Source organism: Coloeus monedula, assembly GCF_965178545.1.
Source record: "Coloeus monedula genome assembly, chromosome: W".
Taxonomy (NCBI): Eukaryota; Metazoa; Chordata; class Aves; order Passeriformes; family Corvidae; genus Coloeus; species Coloeus monedula.
In genome coordinates this window covers 33,379,511-33,396,263 of record NC_138821.1, presented here as the reverse complement: position 1 = coordinate 33,396,263, position 16,753 = coordinate 33,379,511, and the positions used below count along the sequence as shown (strand labels likewise).

General features: G+C 59.4%; 1 protein-coding gene across 1 annotated transcript; it reads right to left on the bottom strand.

Moving 5' to 3' along the window:
• Window positions 1–4,085: 4,085 nt before the first annotated feature.
• On the bottom strand, window positions 4,086–5,018 carry LOC309584629 (olfactory receptor 14J1-like; the record flags this gene model as incomplete). The annotated part of the gene is made up of 1 exon (XM_082300763.1): window positions 4,086–5,018. One exon carries the CDS (start codon window positions 5,016–5,018, stop codon window positions 4,086–4,088), a length of 933 nt encoding a protein of 310 aa, XP_082156889.1.
• Window positions 5,019–16,753: the final 11,735 nt, after the last annotated feature.

Here is a 16,753-nt window from a genome sequence, read left to right as displayed (position 1 = left end):
AAGTGAGGACATGCAGAGAAAGACAACTTGGCGGCACCAAGGTCAGTGGAAAGAAAGAGGGGCAGGAGATGCTCCCAGCGTCGGAGTCGGGATTTTCTCTGCAAGCCGTGGTGAGGACTGGGATAAAACAAACTGTCTCCCTGGGATCCATGAAGTCCACGGGGGGATGCAGAGATCCACTCCCAGCCCGTGGGAAAAGGTGCTCACACCGGAGCGGGTGGATGCTACAAAAGCTGTAATCCAGGGGGAGACCTGAACAGGGAGAGAGGGCTCCTGCTTCCAGAGATAGAGAAAGAGGGCCCTTGCTTCCAAACTGAAGCAGCTGATCCTTAAAAGACTACACCCCATGCACTGATGACCCACGCCTGCAGTTTTGGGAAGGCTGTTCTGCCCGTGGGAGGGACTCACGTTACAGCAGGCTGGGCAGGACTGATACTCGTGAAATTAGAAACACGCTGGAGAAGTGCACAGAGAACTGTCTCCCTGGGAAGGAGCCCACGGCAGAGCAGAAGAAAGAGACTCCCGTCCCTGAGGGAACTGAAGAAAGATCTCAAGCGATGAACTGGCTGAAACACTCCCAGACCCTGTCTCCGTGCGCTGTCAGAGGGAAAGAGGGAGGGGATGGAGGGGGAAAAAGGTGTTTGAAAGGCTTATTTTATTCCTCATTATCCTACTCTCTTAATAATAAATTTACTTTATGCCTTTAAGTTTGAGCCTGTCTTGAACTTAGAATGTTTTTCTCCCAATCCTTATCTCAACTCATGAGCCCTTCGTAACAATTTTCATGGCTACCTGGTATTTTAAACAGTGTCAAACCATGACAGTGGCCCTTGTGTTCCATGTGGCCCCTCTCTGTCACAAGTGACCCTTGGTTCCATGAGATTCCATTGTCCCACACTGGTCCCCAGGTTGCCCTGAGGCTGTTCTGTGTCACAATGGACACTGGATTCCACAGGAGCTGGCAATGGCCCAGTGGCACCTGCGTCCTCTGAGGCCCTGCCTTGTCCAAGCAGAGCCTTGGATCCATGAGATTCCATGTTGTCACAATGGCCTGCTGAGTTCCATGGGGCTGTGCTGTGTCACAGTGGACACTGAGATCCACGTGCCCTGGCAATGTCCAAGTGGCACCTGGCTTCCACGAGGCCCCGCTGTGTGTGAAGGTGACACTTTGTTCCCCAAGATTCCATTGTGTCACAGTGGTGTCCTGGGTGCCACGAGGCCCCGCTGTAAAACAGTGCACACTTGGTTCCATGAGTTTCCATTCCATCAGAATGCTCTCTTGGATTCCATGAGGCCCTGCTGTGTTCCTAGGGAGCCTTTGTTCCATATTTTCCCACTGGGTCACAATGGTCTCCAGCGCTCTATGAGGCCACACCATGGGACAGTGGACATTTGCTTCCATGAGATTCCACGGTGTCACAATGGTCTCCTGGGTGCCATGAGGCCCCTCTTTGTAACAGCTGAGACTCGGCTCCCCAAGATTCCCTGGCGTCACTGTGCTCTCCTGGGATCCATCAGGCTGTGCTGTGTCACAGTGGACACTTGCTTCCTCCAAGGCTGCAGATGTCCCAGTGGCACCGGGTTTCCTTCCGTGAGGCCGCGCTTTGTCCCAGTGGGGCCTTGGTTCCATGAGAATCCACTGTGACCCTGTGCTCCCCTGGGTCCCACGAGGCCTTGCTCTGCCACAATGGCACCTTGTTTCTACTCGGCCTGGCAATGTTTTTGTGGCCCTTGTGTTCCATGGGGCCCCTCTCTGTCACAAGTGACCCTTGGTTCCATGAGATTCCGTTGCCCCACAGTGGTCTCCAGGTTTCCATGAGGCTGCGCTGTGTCCCAATGGACACTGGATTCCACAGGAGCTGGCAGTGTCCCAGTGTCACCGGTGTCCCAGGAGGCCCCACTTGGTCAAAGTGGAGCCGTGGTTCCATGAGATTCCACGTTGGCACAGTGGCCTGCTGAGTTCCATGAGGCTGCGCTGTGTCCCAATGGACAATCTCGCTGTCCCCGGCTCTGCCCTGCCACTGCCAGCCCTGCCCTGACCTCTGCCCAGCCTCACCCTCTGTGCCTTGGACACACACACATGCCCTGAGCTCATCCTCCCTCTGGGTGCTTCTCCTGCCCCAGCGCTGCCCTGGGAGGGTTCATTCCTCACAGGAGCTGCTGTGTTTGTGCTGGTGCATTTTATAGCTCTGCTTCTGCCTCTCTGCCAGTTGTGTCTCCACAGAGCTCCGCAGGGAGAAGATTCGTGGAATCGTGGAATGACAGAGGTGGGAAGAGCCCCCTGAGCCCCCTTGGCCGGGCTGTGGCTGGCCTGGAGTTGCCTTTGCCCAGAGCAGCCCATGGGGTGCTGTGCTTGGCACTGGTGGCTGCAGCGGGGTTGGTCCCAGCCCAAGGCTTTGGCTGTCCCTGAGCAGGGCTGGCCCCACATGAGGTGTCTCTGCAGCCCCCCCAAACCATGGGCTGGGGGTGGGCAAGTGTTCCCGAGGGCACAGGGAGGGGACAGCTGGGCTGGACTGACCCAAGGGATCTCCCATTCCATGGGACGTCGTGGTCAGCAATGAACTGGGGAAAGGAAGGGGGCGAGAGGGTGTCTGGATTTTCTGTATTGATCCATTTGTCTTCCAAAGCAGCCACTCCATGCACTGAGTTCTTGCCTCCCTGTGGTTGCTTTGCTTCTGCACTTGGCCTTTGCTCTTTACTTCCCTGCCCCAACCATTAATCTCTCCTTATGGTGACCCACAGTTTTCTCAGCTTATTTTCTCCTGGTGCCTGGCTGGGGAGGGACAGTGCCAGAGACACTTGGTTGTCACTTGATGGACAGAGAGGTTTCACCAGGGTCACCTTGCCCAACCCTTCTCTTATGGGCACAGCCAGAAGTGTCAGGGCTCTGTCGGGTGCCCAGCCCTGAGCTGGGCTCACGCCCTGCTCACAGCCCCAGGGCTGCTCAGGGACACGAGTCCTTCCCTGGCACGCTCACAGACAGTTCATTGCAGCACGGGCAGGGGCTCCCTGGGCTCAGCTGCCGCTGCCAGAGCCTGGCAGGGACCTCAGCCCTGCGGGTGTCACCCTGCCCTGCCCCTGCCCGAGGTGCCCCACGGCCGCAGGGATGGGCACGGGGAGCTCTGTGCACAGGAGCTCATCCCAGCCCTGCATCCAGGGGGTTCCCAGGGGATGGCACTCTCTGGGAACTCCAGGAACAGCTGAAGGTGTTTGTGCTCGCTGCGTTTATGTCCCCCCACACACAGGATGTTCAGGGCTGTGTCTTGTCCGTGCACTGCAAACACGGAGCCCTGACCCGGTCCCTGGATGTCCCTCCATGGAGGGAAGAACAACCTCTGTGACCTGGGCAGAGAGGCCCCTGCTGGCAGCGGCGCTGGCTTTGCCAGGGCACTGCTGGGTGCCCCCACCCTGAGCACTGCCACCCTTTGCTGCTCAGGGCTGGTTTCCTCTCCAGGGCGCTGCGTTGGGCACATCCTGGAGACAAAACTGGGAAGGAGATGGAAGCTTCCAGGCCCTGCACTGGGGAGATGCCCTCGCATGATGGAAATGTTGCTGCAGAGCCCAGCTCTGTTCCAGCAGTGCCCACGACCTGTCCCTGCCTGCAGTCCCTGGGCAGTCACACAGCAGGACTGGGACCCAGCTGACAGAGCCCTGAGGCCTGAAACCAACACAGGGGCTCTGCAGGGGAGTGTGGAAGGGAAGGAAGAGGAGTTACGGAGGAGAAGCCCTGGGGCTCCCTGGCAGTGCTCTCCTGCTGGGACTCTTTTCTCCCCAGCTCTGCCCAGAGGCACCGACCCTGCAGCTCCAGAGAAGTCAGGGAGGAAAGATGCCAGGGAAACAAGACAACACAGGGCTCTTTCTTTTGTTCCAGCACACACATAGTGTAGTGCAGCTCCCCGCTTATACAGTCTCTGGGTCACACTGGAAAGGCAAATACCAAATTAAAAATGGAACAGACAAAGATTTTTGTGAGAACAAATTCACAGCAGCGTAACACCTGTGTCAGCAACAACAACAAACACAGGACACAGAGTGGGCATTAATGAGTCACATCAGAGCAGCTCCAAGGTCAGGAGAATGAGAGTTTATTGCTGCTGAAAACAACCCGTGATCCTTTTCCTCAGGGCATCCCTGAGCTCCTGGTTCCTCAGGCTGTAGATGAGGGGGTTCAGGGCTGGAGGCACCACCGAGTACAGAACTGACAGGGCCACATCCAGGGATGGGGAGGAGATGGAGGGGGGCTTCAGGTAGGAAAACATAACAGTGCTGAGGAACAGAGAGAGCACGGCCAGGTGAGGGAGGCACGTGGAAAAGGCTTTGTGCCAGCCCTGCTCAGAGGGGATCCTCAGCACGGCCCTGAAGATCTTCACATAGGAGAAAACAATGAACACAAAACAGCCAAAGAGCAAACAGGCACTGACAGCGATGAGCCCAAGTTCCCTGAGGTGGGATTTGGAGCAGGAGAGCTTGAGGATGTGTGGGATTTCACAGAAGAACTGGCCCAGGGCATTGCCCTGGCCCAGGGGCAGGGAAAATGTATTGGCCGTGTGCAGGAGAGCGTAGAGAAAGGCACTGGCCCAGGCAGCTGCTGCCATGTGGGCACAAGCTCTGCTGCCCAGGAGGGTCCCGTAGTGCAGGGCTTTGCAGATGGACACGTAGCGCTCGTAGCACATGATGGTGAGAAGGAAATCCTCTGCTGAGAGGAAGAACAGAAAGAAAAACACCTGAGCAGCACATGCTGAGTAGGAGATGTGCCTGGTGCCCCAGAGGGAATTGTGCATGGCCTTGGGGACAGCGGTGCAGATGGAGCCCAGGTCGGTGAGGGCCAGGCTGAGCAGGAAGAAGAACATGGGGCTGTGCAGGTGCTGGCCGCAGGCTCCGGCGCTGATGATGAGGCCGCTGCCCAGGAGGGCAGCCAGGGAGATGCCCAGGAAGAGGCAGAAGTGCAGGAGCTGCAGCTGCCGCGTGTCTGCCAATGCCAGCAGGAGGAAGGGGCTGATGGAGCTGCTGTTGCACATTGGCTGTGTCCGGCCATGGGCACCTGTTCATGAGGAATGAAACAATGAAGAGTTAGAGGAGATCTGTAACCACAACCAAAGCCATTTCCCATCCACCCTCCCCTGGAACACACACAGACACCCTTTTGTGTTTAAGAATTCTGAGGTTTTTGTTTTTAATCTCTGCCCATATCTCTCCTGGAATTCTTGGATATCAGAAATCCTCAGCATTTCTGCTGCCCTCAGGGAGAACAGAGCAACTTTTGCAAGGCAAGATGATGAGTGGAGACTCAGGGGTGGTGCTCTGTCATTCTGACCTGCTCAGAGTTTCTCGGTTTCACTTTTCTCAAATGCAGAATGTTCACCCTCCCATGTTTCCCTTAAAGATCACCGGGTGCTGCTGGGAGCAGATGGATCCACCACAGACCCCCAAATGTCCGTCCCTCTCTCAAGGTCTCAGCACCACATTTGTAGCCGAGGACACCCCTGGCTCATTTCACCAACCCGACAGCATTTGCACACTTGTAGCATCTCTGCTTTTCTCCTCTCTCTGGGCCTTTCAGATAACACAAAGATGCTCCAGGACACGTTTGCATCCTGGAGGAAACTCCCAGCTTGGAAGGAAACCTCAGGGAGAGAGCCAAGAGTCCCAGAGCTGGCACTGGACAAAGGGAGATTGAGCTGCTGCCCTGGCTGCACTGACAGCCCTGCCCACAGCCGGGCACTGGGGCCAGCGTCACCCTGAGCCAGCTGTGCCCCCTCCCAGAGCCCCCAGGGCCGGGCAGCTGCTCCCAGCCCTGTGCTCTGCAGAGGGAACTGGGCCCAGGGCTGCAGAGCTGCCCCACGGCTCTGCTGCAGCTCTGCCTGCCCAGGAGGGCCTTCACGCCTTGGACCCCCGGCCCTGAGGGCAGAGGCTTGGCTGGGGAGCACAGGAGGGAGGGGGCTTCTTCAGAGGGAGGGGCTGCACTGGAGGGGATCCTGTGGGGATCTCTAAACTCTCCCTGACACATTGCTGGCTTTGTTTTCTCTCCTTCCCTGATCTCATCTCTGCTTCCTGGGGATTTTCCTCCTGGAGCTGTTTCCCTCTGCATGATCTCTCCCTGCCAGCACTCACAGACCCCAAATCTCTGTGCACTCTCCTTGGCCCTACAGAAACCTGCCTGTGTGCAGGGCACTGGCTGGGGCAGGTTCTGTTTGCAGCTGGGAGAAAGGACAGCTCAGACTGAGCCTGATGGGTCCAGCCAAGGTGATGCTGGTGCTGTCCATGGGCACAGGAGTGGCTGAAAGCACAGGAGGCATCTCCTGTGCACCTGCTGATCACTAAAAGGAACAGTTTGGATGTCCCAGGGACCTGACAAAATTCATAACACCTTTAATATTTATCCTCCCTCCCCACCATTCTCCAATGGCAGGAAACTGAAAACAAAGTCTCAGGAAATTTCCTCATTTCTATCAAAATCCTTGTATTGGAAATATTCTGGGAGTGATCAGAAACCCTCAGCCCGTCAGAGGCTCATGAGCATTTCACCTCCCCTGCACTCGAGATGCTCTGAGTTGTACTCACAGAATCCGTAGGCACGGGGATGCTGCAGCTTTAGGAGATCCCTCCAGGAGCTGCAGCTGCCGTGTCCTGCAGCCTGAGGCTTCCTGTGCCAGGGGCTGGGAGTGATTCTCCTGCAGTCACTTCCCAGCCCCTTCCCAGCCCCGGCTGAGTTTCAGCCCTGTGTGCCTCTGTGCTGTGCCCGGGCTGGCTGCAGGCAGTGCCCCAGCCCTGCTGGGCTGTGCCCAGGAGCTGCTCCTGGCCAGAGCTGTCTCTCTGCAGCGCTGCCGCTTGCCAGGAGCTGCCTCTGTGCCAGGAGCCCGGCCCAGCTCAGCAGCACACACACAGCACAAGGACTGCAATGACCCTCTCGGGCCTTGGTGCTGAGGCCCTGAACATCAGGCCCTGACAGGGACTGGCACAAACCTCCCAAGAATTCCAGCCAGAATTGAACTTCAAAGTTTCTGGAAGTTTTCATGGGTCCCAGTGAGGGACACGACTGAGAAAGTGTCCCCAGGCTGCAGTCAGAGCAGAGAACTGGAGGCAGGGATGACAGGGGGGACAAAGAGAAGCCAAGTCTTGGTGCCCTGGGGCACAGCAGCGTCTGGGCCACCAAGCGCTGGGAGGAGACACCTTGTCCTGAGGCCCTGGGGCCTCCTGGCACAGCCCCAAGCAAGGCTGGGCACTGTCAGCCCCTTGTCCTGCCCTCAGCATCCCCCCACATCCCAGTGGCCTCAGGGATCTGCTGGAAGGAGTCCCTGGGGAGCCTTGGTCAGGAATGGCCCTGGGGGCTCCTCAATGCTCCCAGGGACTGCAGGGTTTTCAAAGGACTTTGGCTTTGGCTTTTGCCTGGGAGTCTCTGAGAGCTTTGTGCAATCCTGGCCCCCAATTCTCTCCTCCAAGGAGTCCATGAGGAGCCTGTGGTGGGCATGGAGCTCAGTGGGACCCATTGATGCCTTGAGACTGTGGAAACCATGTTTTTACTAGGAAATGGACATAATGTGAACCAGCCATAAAAGAGAAGAACCAGAGCACGTAAGACAGAAGGACTTGAGCACCTACACAGGGGAAGAGTCCATGGGGAGGTTGTGAGAAAGGAACAAGCAGCACTGGGGAGGATGTGAATGAGGATCAAGCAAAGGAAGAAAAGGATAAGAAAAGGCAAACTGAAGGACAGTTGTGACATACACGACAGACAATGTGACACACAGACAAGAGCCAATCACAAAGCATAAAGCAGCGTGTGAAAATAGCCCTGAACCCATAATAATTATGCACGATCACGTGTAGGGAAAGCAAGAACTGTATATGAGGGACAGTAGGTCATCAATAAAATGGCTTCTGCCTGATTCACACTGAATCGTGTAGAGTCCATTGTTTGTCTCCGCAGCCACCAGAGGAAACAATTGGACAGAGCAGATGAAATTGTTTAGGGGGTAAAGGTCAAAAATCAGCTCTTCCCAATGAATTTCCAATGTTGATCTGAGTCCCGATGGATGTTCCTGCCCCTGCGTTCACCCAGGTGCCAATGGGGATCCAGGAGAACGTGGAGAGCACCAGCCAGGGCTCTTCCCAACCTGGATCACAGGGAATGTGGGTCACCAGGGCTCTGCCAAATGTGGCTCCTCTGATGGGAGATGGAGTTGGAGCAGAGGACAAAGCTCTTCCCCACAGTCGGGGCACTCGCAGGGCTTCCCTTAGCGGTGCCTCCGTTGGTGTTGGGTCAAGTGAGAGCTCGTGGAGAAGCTCTTCCCACACTGGGGACACTCGTAGGGCCTCTCCCCGGTGTGGATGCGCTGGTGCCTGACGAGGTGGGAGTTTTGCTTGAAGCCCTCCCTGCAGTCAGGGCAGCGGAAGGGCCTCTCATCCGTGTGAATCCGCTGGTGCAGGAGGAGACTGGAGCTGGTCTGAAACCCCTTCCCACACTGGGGACACTCGTAGGGCCTCTCCCCGGTGTGGACGCGCCGGTGGGTGATGAGGGTGGAGTTTTGCTTGAAGCCCTTCCTGCATTTGGGGCAGCGGAAGGGCCTCTCATCCGTGTGAATCTGCTGGTGCTGGAGGAGATTGGAGCTGGTCTGAAACCTCTTCCCACACTCAGGACACTCGTAGGGCCTCTCCCCGGTGTGGATGCGCTGGTGGATACGTAGGTTGGAGGTGGTGACAAAGCTCTTCCCACATTCCCCACACTCATAGGGCCTCTCCCCAGTGTGGAACCTCTGATGCTGGATCAGGGTGCATCTCTGGCTGAAGCTCTTCCCACATTCCCCACACTCATAGGGCCTGTCCCCGGTGTGGATCCTCTGGTGCTCCATCAGGTTGGAGCTCCACCTGAAGCTCTTCCCACATTCCCCACACTTGTGGGGCTTCTCCCCATCGTGAAGCTGCTCATGAACCACCAGCTCTGACCTCTGGCTGCATCTCCGGCCGCCTTCCCCGCACAGGGTGGGTCTTTCCTCCTCAGAGCACCCTGGGATGCGTTTGCAGCCCCTCCTCCTGCGGGATCTCCGGGGCTTTTCCTCCCCGTTGGATTCCTGCACCGTGGAGCCGCTCAAAACGGCCTCTTCCACCAGGTTCTGCCGCGGGGATTTGTCCTCCCTGGGCTCCGTGCTCAGCTCCTTGTCTGGGGAGGAAGGACAAGGAGAGGATGGGATTTGCCTCCGGGCCACAGGGAAGGGGAAAGAGATCCCCCCAGTCCGTCCCCGGCAGGACGGCGTCGGCAGCGGGGTTGTCCTGCAGCCGGGGGCAATGCTGGGCTGGGAGATGGAGCAGGAGAGAGGGGAAAGGGGCACTGACTTCCTCCTCACCTGCCTGGGGCTCCCGGGGCATCTTCCTCTTCCTCGCAGCCTCCTCCTCCATCCGGCCAAGGGTTGGGAATGGGAAATCCTGGTTTGGAGGAAAACAAGGGATGAGCACATTGAGTTTGAAGGTCCCTCTGCCCTAGTCCATCTCTAGAAGTCACTGGGCACTGTGTGTCCATAAAAATCTGCTCTGAAAAAGCCTCTCAGCAGTTCCCTGTCTCTGGTCTCTCCCCTTTGGTGTTTGGGGGTTCCCCCTGTCCCAGCTGCTGGGGGTCCCTCTTTTATTGGGGTCCCCCTCTCTACTTGGTCTCCACCCTCCCCAGGCTGCTGGGAGTCCCAGGAATCCAAAAGCTCCCCTCTTTGGTCTCCCCACTTAGGGATGCTGGGGGTTATGGGATCCCCAGGTCCCTTCTCCCCTTATTCTCTGCTTCGGGGTGCAGGGGGTCCAAGGAGTCCCCCCTGCCCCTCTCCAGGCTGTTGAGGGTCCCGCGAATGGCGGCGCTCCCCCCTCTCTGGGCTCCCCACTTTGGGGCCCTGGGGGTCACAGGGGTTCGCTCCTCCAGACTGCCGGGGCTCCCCTGCTCCCGGTACTGCCCCTCTCTGCTCGTCCCACTCTGGGGCTCCCGAGGTTCCCCCTCCGGCTCTCCCAAGGGGTCCCGCAGCCCCCTGGCTCCGGGCTGGAGGTGGCCGTGCCTGACCCGGGCAGACCCAACCCCCACCACGGGGCGTACCCCACATCCCCCTGCCCGCTGCCAGGGCTCTGCTGGCACCGCCACCGGGACCCCCAGAAACACCTCCTGGGGACCCCCAATGTCCTCACAAGGGGCATTTTCTGCTCAGCTTTGGAGTTCTTCATTCTCCAAACATCCCCCCAAAAAACCCAACCCAGGGAACCCCCCTGGGATATCTGGGCCGAGCTCCCCCTCCCCGGGCACCTGCGGGATGGGGGGCGATGATCCCACGCGTGGGGGGCTGTGAATTCAGGGAGCGCTCAACCTCATGTGGGGAGTGACTGGGTCTGAACTGGGGGCAACTGGGTTCAACTGGAACCACACTAGAAGATAATGGGAGCAGCTGTGCCCATGCTGGGGTCATACTGGGATCCTACTGGAACTGACTGGGCTCATACTGGGAGTATCTGAGAGGGACTGTGATCATACTGGAATCAGACTGCGAGGGATTGGAAAGGTGCTGGACATGACTGGAACCGTACTGGAGGTGACTGGGAACAACAGAGACCATGCTGGGAGCAAATGGGATTGATCGTATTTGGAGGAACTTGGAGTGACTGGATTCATACTGGGAGCAACTGGGCCCACACTGGGAGTGACAGGGAGGCACTCTGGGCATGACTGGAATAATACTGGGAGTACCTGGGAGTGACTGGGGGCATACTGGGGGTGACTGTAACCATACTGGGATTGACTGGGAGTGGCTGTAACCATACTGGGGGTGACTGGAACCACACTGGCAACAGCTGGGATCATGCTGGGGGGAAATGGGACCATGCTGGGGGCACCTGGGAGCAACTGGATCTATGCTGGGGGCAACTGGGCATGACTGGGACTATTCTAGGGGCAACTGGGATCATACTGGGAGGAACTGGGAACAACTGGAACTATGCTGGGGGCAACTGGGATCATACTGGAATCATAGTGGGTCCATGCTGGGTGAGACTGGGATCACACTGAGGGTGACTGGAATCATACTGGGATTGACTGGGAGTGGCTGTGAGCAACTGGAATCGTGCTGAAAGCAACTGGGAAGAAGTGGGAGTGACTGGGAGCATGCTGGGGGTGACTGGGATATACTGGGAGAGACAGGGAGTCACGGGGATCATACTGGAGGCTATTGGGCTCATGCTGGCATTGACAGGGAGCAACTGGGACCACACTGGGGGCCATTGGCATCATACTGGGAGTGACTGGGATCATCCTGGGATTAGCGTGGGTATCAATGGGGGTTACTGGGAGCGAGCAGGCCCATGCTGAGAGCCTACTGGGGATGCACTGGGAGGAACTGGGAATGATAGGATGCATGCTGGTGACAACTGGGATGTACTGGCAGTGACTGGGATAAATCTGGGGGCAACTGATCCATGCTGAGCTAACTGGGAGTGCCTGGGAATGACCACGAGAATGGTCAGGGCAACTGGGATATACTGGGAGTGTCTGAGACCATGCGGGTGGTGACTGGGACCACACTGGGTGTGACTGGGAATGTGCTGGGGAAAACTGGGACCATGCTGGGGGCAACTGGGAGCAATTGTGAGTGACTGGGGCCCTGCTGGGAGAGACTGGTATCATACTGGGAGTGACTGGGACTATCCTGGGGCAACTGCAAGAACTGGGAACACACTGGGCAAAAGTGGAAAGAACTGGGAGCAACTGAGACTGTGCTGGGGGCAAATTGCATCATAATGGGGAGTGACTGGGAGTGACTGGGCTCATACTGGGACTGATGAGGAAACTGGAACCACTCGGGGAGGGAACTGGGCTCATACTGGAGCAGCCATTTCCCAGCCCCGGGACCCCCGAGCCCCTTTCCCGGCCGTGCCGCCCCTGCAGCCCCCAGACCCCCCCGCCGGGGTCCCGCCAATCCCAGGGGTCCCCCCTCTCGGGCTCCCCGCTTTGGCCTTCTGGGGCTCTCCTCTCTCCGGGGTCCCGCTTAGGGAAGCCGCGGCTCTCCCGGGGCTCCCCAAAACCGGTGTCCCCCCGCCCCCGCCGGCCCCGCGCCGTCCCCACGGGGCCCCGGCAGAGCTCGGAGGGCCCGGCCCGGGAAGCCCAACCCCCACCGCGGGGGGACCCGCATCCCCCCGCCCCCGCCGGGGCTCTGCCGCCACCGCCACCGCCACCCCCAAAAACACCTCCCGGGACCCCCCGATATCCGCCCCCGCCGGGGCATCTGCGGCTCGCCTTTGGAGTCCCGCAAGCTCCAAACATCGCGCCGCCCGCCCCGACAGACAGCACGAAACAGCGAGCCCCAAATCGATTCCCTGCGAGCTCCAAACATCCCTCCCCCCTCCAAAAACACCGCCCGGCATGTTTGGGCCGAGCTCCCCCTCCCCGGGCACCTGCGGGATGCGGGGCGGGCGATGCTCCCGGCCCGAGCGGCTGCGGATCCAGAGAGCGCTGCCCGCACGTGGAGCCTCCTCCGCCTGCTCCGGCTCCTCCTTCTTCCCCCCGTGCCTCCTCTTCCTCCTCCTCTGTCCCGCCTCCTCCTCCTCCTGCCCTTCCTCCGTGCCTGCGGCCGCGGCCCGGGAGCTCTCGGGGCAGCGGGGCCGGGCCACGATGGGAAAGGGCTGGGTCACCCCAGAGCGAGCTGGGGCAGCGGAGCTTTGGGGCAACAGCGGCAAAGGGGTGCGAGCAGGGGGATCCGGGGAGGTGGGACAGCGGCAAAGGGCTTCCAGTGGGGTCCCCCAGTTAACCCCAGCACCCCAAACCCCGTCCCAGCCCTCCCCGTGCCTTCCCCAGCCCCGGCTGAGTGCGGGGCTCAGCCCAGGAGCCGTCGCCGTTCGGGGCTCCCCCGAGTGCAGCAAACGGGAGAGTGCCCCCCGGCTGAATTTTTGGGGTTCGCTCTACCATCGGCGCTTTAAGATTGCTCGGTAAAGTCGGTGCCCACTGTAACTCCCGTTAAAAGGGCAACACCACTCCCGTTGATTCCGGCAGTGAAGCCCCGGCGGGGTTTGGGGGTCCCGGGAGGGTTTGGGGGTCCCGGCAGGGTTTGGGGGTACCTGGGTGGTGCCGATGATGGCGATGGGGACCCCGTGCTGGGTGTCAACATTCGCGAGGGGCTCCTGGGAGGGTTTTGTGGGTCCCGGGGGTTTTTGGCGTCCCGGGGGTTTTTCGGGGTTCCCGAGGGGAGTTTTCAGGGGTCTCAAAGTGGGGGTTTGGGCGATCACAAGGGGAATATTTGGGTGTCCCAAGGCTGTTTTGGGGTCCCTGCCGGTGATGGAGATGGGGACCCCGTGCCAGGTATAAACCTTCTCAAGGGGGTCTGGGGGGTGTTGGGAGGTCCCGTGTAAATTTTGGTGTCCTGAGAGGATTTTGGGGGGTCTGTATGGGGCTTTGTGGTCCTGGGGAGTTTTTGGAGGGTCCCGGGGATATTTTCGGGGTCCCAGGCGAGGTTGGGGTTCCCCGGGGGGATTGTTGGGGATTCCCGGGAGGTTTTGGGGTACCTGGGCGATGCCGGTGACAGAGCTGGGGACCCCGTGCCGGGTATGAACCTTCTCGCTGCGCACGGGCAGCGTCAGCGTGTTCAGGGAGATCCTGGGGGGCCCGGGGGGTTCACCCCAAATCCCAGGGGACCCCAAATGCTGAGGGACCCCTGAACTCCCCTCACTGCTGGATCTGCTGCAGGCAGAGGGGCACCAGCACTCGGCCCCCACCCCCCACTCTGACGGGGGGGCTGCAGAAGAAATCTGGGGGGCACAGACGGGTGAATGGGAACACCTGGGACCATGGTGGGATCATAGTGGGATCATCCTGGGAGTGACTGGGATCATACTGAGTGTAACTGAAAGTGACTGGGATCGTACTGGGGGTGACTGGGAGCCCCAGGGCCCATGCTGGGAGTGACCTGGGCCCCACCCTGGGTGGAACTGGGGGAACTGGCCCAGCCGGGGCTCAGGGTTGTTCTCCCCCAGGGCTGCTGCCACCCCCGGCCCCAGAGAGCCGAGGGACAGGGGACAGCCGAGGGACAGGGGACAGCCAGGGAACACGGCCTGGCGCAGGGACACTGTGCTCCAGCACTCTGGGCTGTTGTGCCCGGGGCGTTGCCCTTGGGCTCCCAGGACAGGCAGAGGGGGCAGAATCCCCTCCAGGAGCTGTTGTTGGCTCGAAGCTTTGGTGTTGGACATTCCCGCGGAGCCACCTGCAGTGGCCGGAGCCCGGGCGGTGCCCGGTGCCACCAAAGCCGCTCCGTCAGTGCCCTCCTGCCCCGGGCAGGGCAGAGAACACCGAAGGAAAGGCCCGAGCTCGGCTCGGGGCAGGAAGAGGGCACTCCCCTGGCGCTGCCACGGGCACCACAGACCCGGCCTGGGGAAAGGATTGGGATTTATGTCCCAGCGAGTCGCAGCAGGGATCGCTTCTCATTTCACTGCTGTCATTTGATTGGCCATAAATTCCAATCATTTTCCCATGGAATTCCCATGGCAATGGGCTGGGGGGAGATCCATCCATGGAATTTTCACCTGACTGGGATGAGAGTGAGATCTGCCCATGGAAATTCCATGGGAATTCCTGCATTCCCAAGTGCCCCATTCCTGAATCCCACATTCCCATAGGAATTCCCCTCCCCCTCCCACACCCACCTTTGTGCTCCAGAGCCTCCTGACCACATCCGATGTATTCTGGGAGCTCTTCCACACAGGTGTGTCCCAGGTAATGCTTCATCTGCTCTGCCAGGATCCCTTTGGATTCCCAGCACCTCTGGGGGATCCGGGTGGCACCGTCGGACACCGCAAAGCTCCCGGATGCCAGCTGGAAGGAGATGAAATCCCACCCGTCGTAGCCGTGCCGGTGGGATCCATGGATGCTCCGTTGGACAGGAGGTCGCAGCTGGAAACCACCTGCACCGTGGGGAGACCTGGGAACGAGGAGAGAATGGACCCATGGAGTCGTGTCCCAGCCCCACGGAGCCCCTTGCAGCTCCCTGCATTCCTATGCCAGGCACGCAGATTCCATCCCACTCCCACAGATCCCATTCCCACAGATCCCAGCCCAGCCCCCGGCTCCCCCCACTCCCCCCGCTCTGGTTGGCCCCGTCTCCAGGTCACTGTCGGCCGCGTGCCGGTTCCTCTCCTTGAGCCGGGTCTGGCCATCCCAATATCCCAGGTCTGGCCATCCCAATATCCCGGGTCTGGCTATCGCAGTATCCCGGCTCTGGCCATTCCAATGTCCCTGGTCAAGAAAAAGGGTGGGTCTGGGGGCTGGGAGAGGGGGGTGGCCGGGAAAAGGCTGGGTTGGTGCCGGATAAGGGGGTGCAGGGGGGTCTCAGTGCCGGGCAAAGGGGTAAAAGGGCGTCTCGGTTCTCAGGAATGGGGGTCCACGGCGGTCTCAGGCCCAAGGAAATGGGGGGCAGGGACTTGGAGAGGCAGAAGGGAGTTCCAGGGGCTCCCTGTGCCCAGGGAAGGGGGGTAACAGGGTTGGGGCACCCGGGAAGGGGGAGTTCAGGGGGTCTCTGGTTTTGCAGAAAGGTGGGGCTGGGGGCTGGGAAAGGCAGGAATGGGGGTCCGAGGTGTTCCAGGGCGTCCTAGGGTCAAGCACACGGGAGGTCTGGGGGCTGGGAGACATGGGATGGCCGGGAAAAGGGGAGCAGGGGGGGTCCTGATGTCCGGCAGTAGGGGATTCAGGGGGGTCCCTGTGCAGGATGAGGCGTTCAGGGGGGTCCCGGGGGTGCTGGGGTCCCAGTCCCCCCTCGCCGCCCCAGGAGCCCCCAGCCCCAGCGCTGGAGCCATCGCGCTGCTCCGGGCAGATCCCGGCGGCGCAGGCTGGGAGATGCGGCAGTGCCCGAGGGAGGGCGGGGGAACGGGGGGATCACTTCCAGCTGTCCCAGGGAAGGCTCTGTAAATCCCAGTCAATCCCAGTCGCTCCCAGTGTGTTCCCAGCCAGCCCAGTATGGTTACAGACACTCCCAGTACATCCCAGTTCCTGTCAGCATGCACCCTGTCACCCCCAGCATGCTCCCAGTCACTCCCACCTCCTCCCAGTTGCTTTCAGCATGATTCCAGTTGCTCACAGCCACTCCCAGTCAATCCCAGTAGGATTCCAGACACCCTCAGTGTGATCCCAGTCTCACCCAGCATGGTCCTGGTTGTTCCCAGTCTGGTTCCAGTCACCCCCAGTATGGTTACAGACACTCCCAGTATATCCCAGTTACCCTCAGCATGTCTGTAGTCATTCCCAGACACTCCCAGCAGCTCCAGTGAGGTGTTAGCTATCCCTGTATGATCCCAGTCATGCCCAGAAGATCCCAGTTGCCTCCAGCATGCATCCAGTCATTCCCAGTTATTCCCAGTTGCTTGCAGCATCATCCCAGTTTCTCTTGGTTGTTCCCAGTAGCCCAAGGTGTGATCCCAGTTGCTCCCTTTACAACACCAATATGATCCCAGTCACCTCCAGTATGATCCTTGTCACATGCCAGCATTGCCAGTATGGTCCCATTATCATCCCAATTGCTTCCAATCACTCCCAGTATGGTTCCAGTTGCTTCCTAGATCAACCCAGTCAGTCCCAGTATGATGCCATTTGCCCCCAGCGTGCTCCCAGTTGCTCCCAATCACCCCCAGTAGGGGGGATGATATGCATGGTGTGTTCCCAGTCACTCTCAGATACTCCCAGTATTAGTCCAGTCGCTCCCAGTATGATCCAAATGTGACCCCAGTGTGCTCCCAGTCGCTGCCAGTATGAACCAGTTGT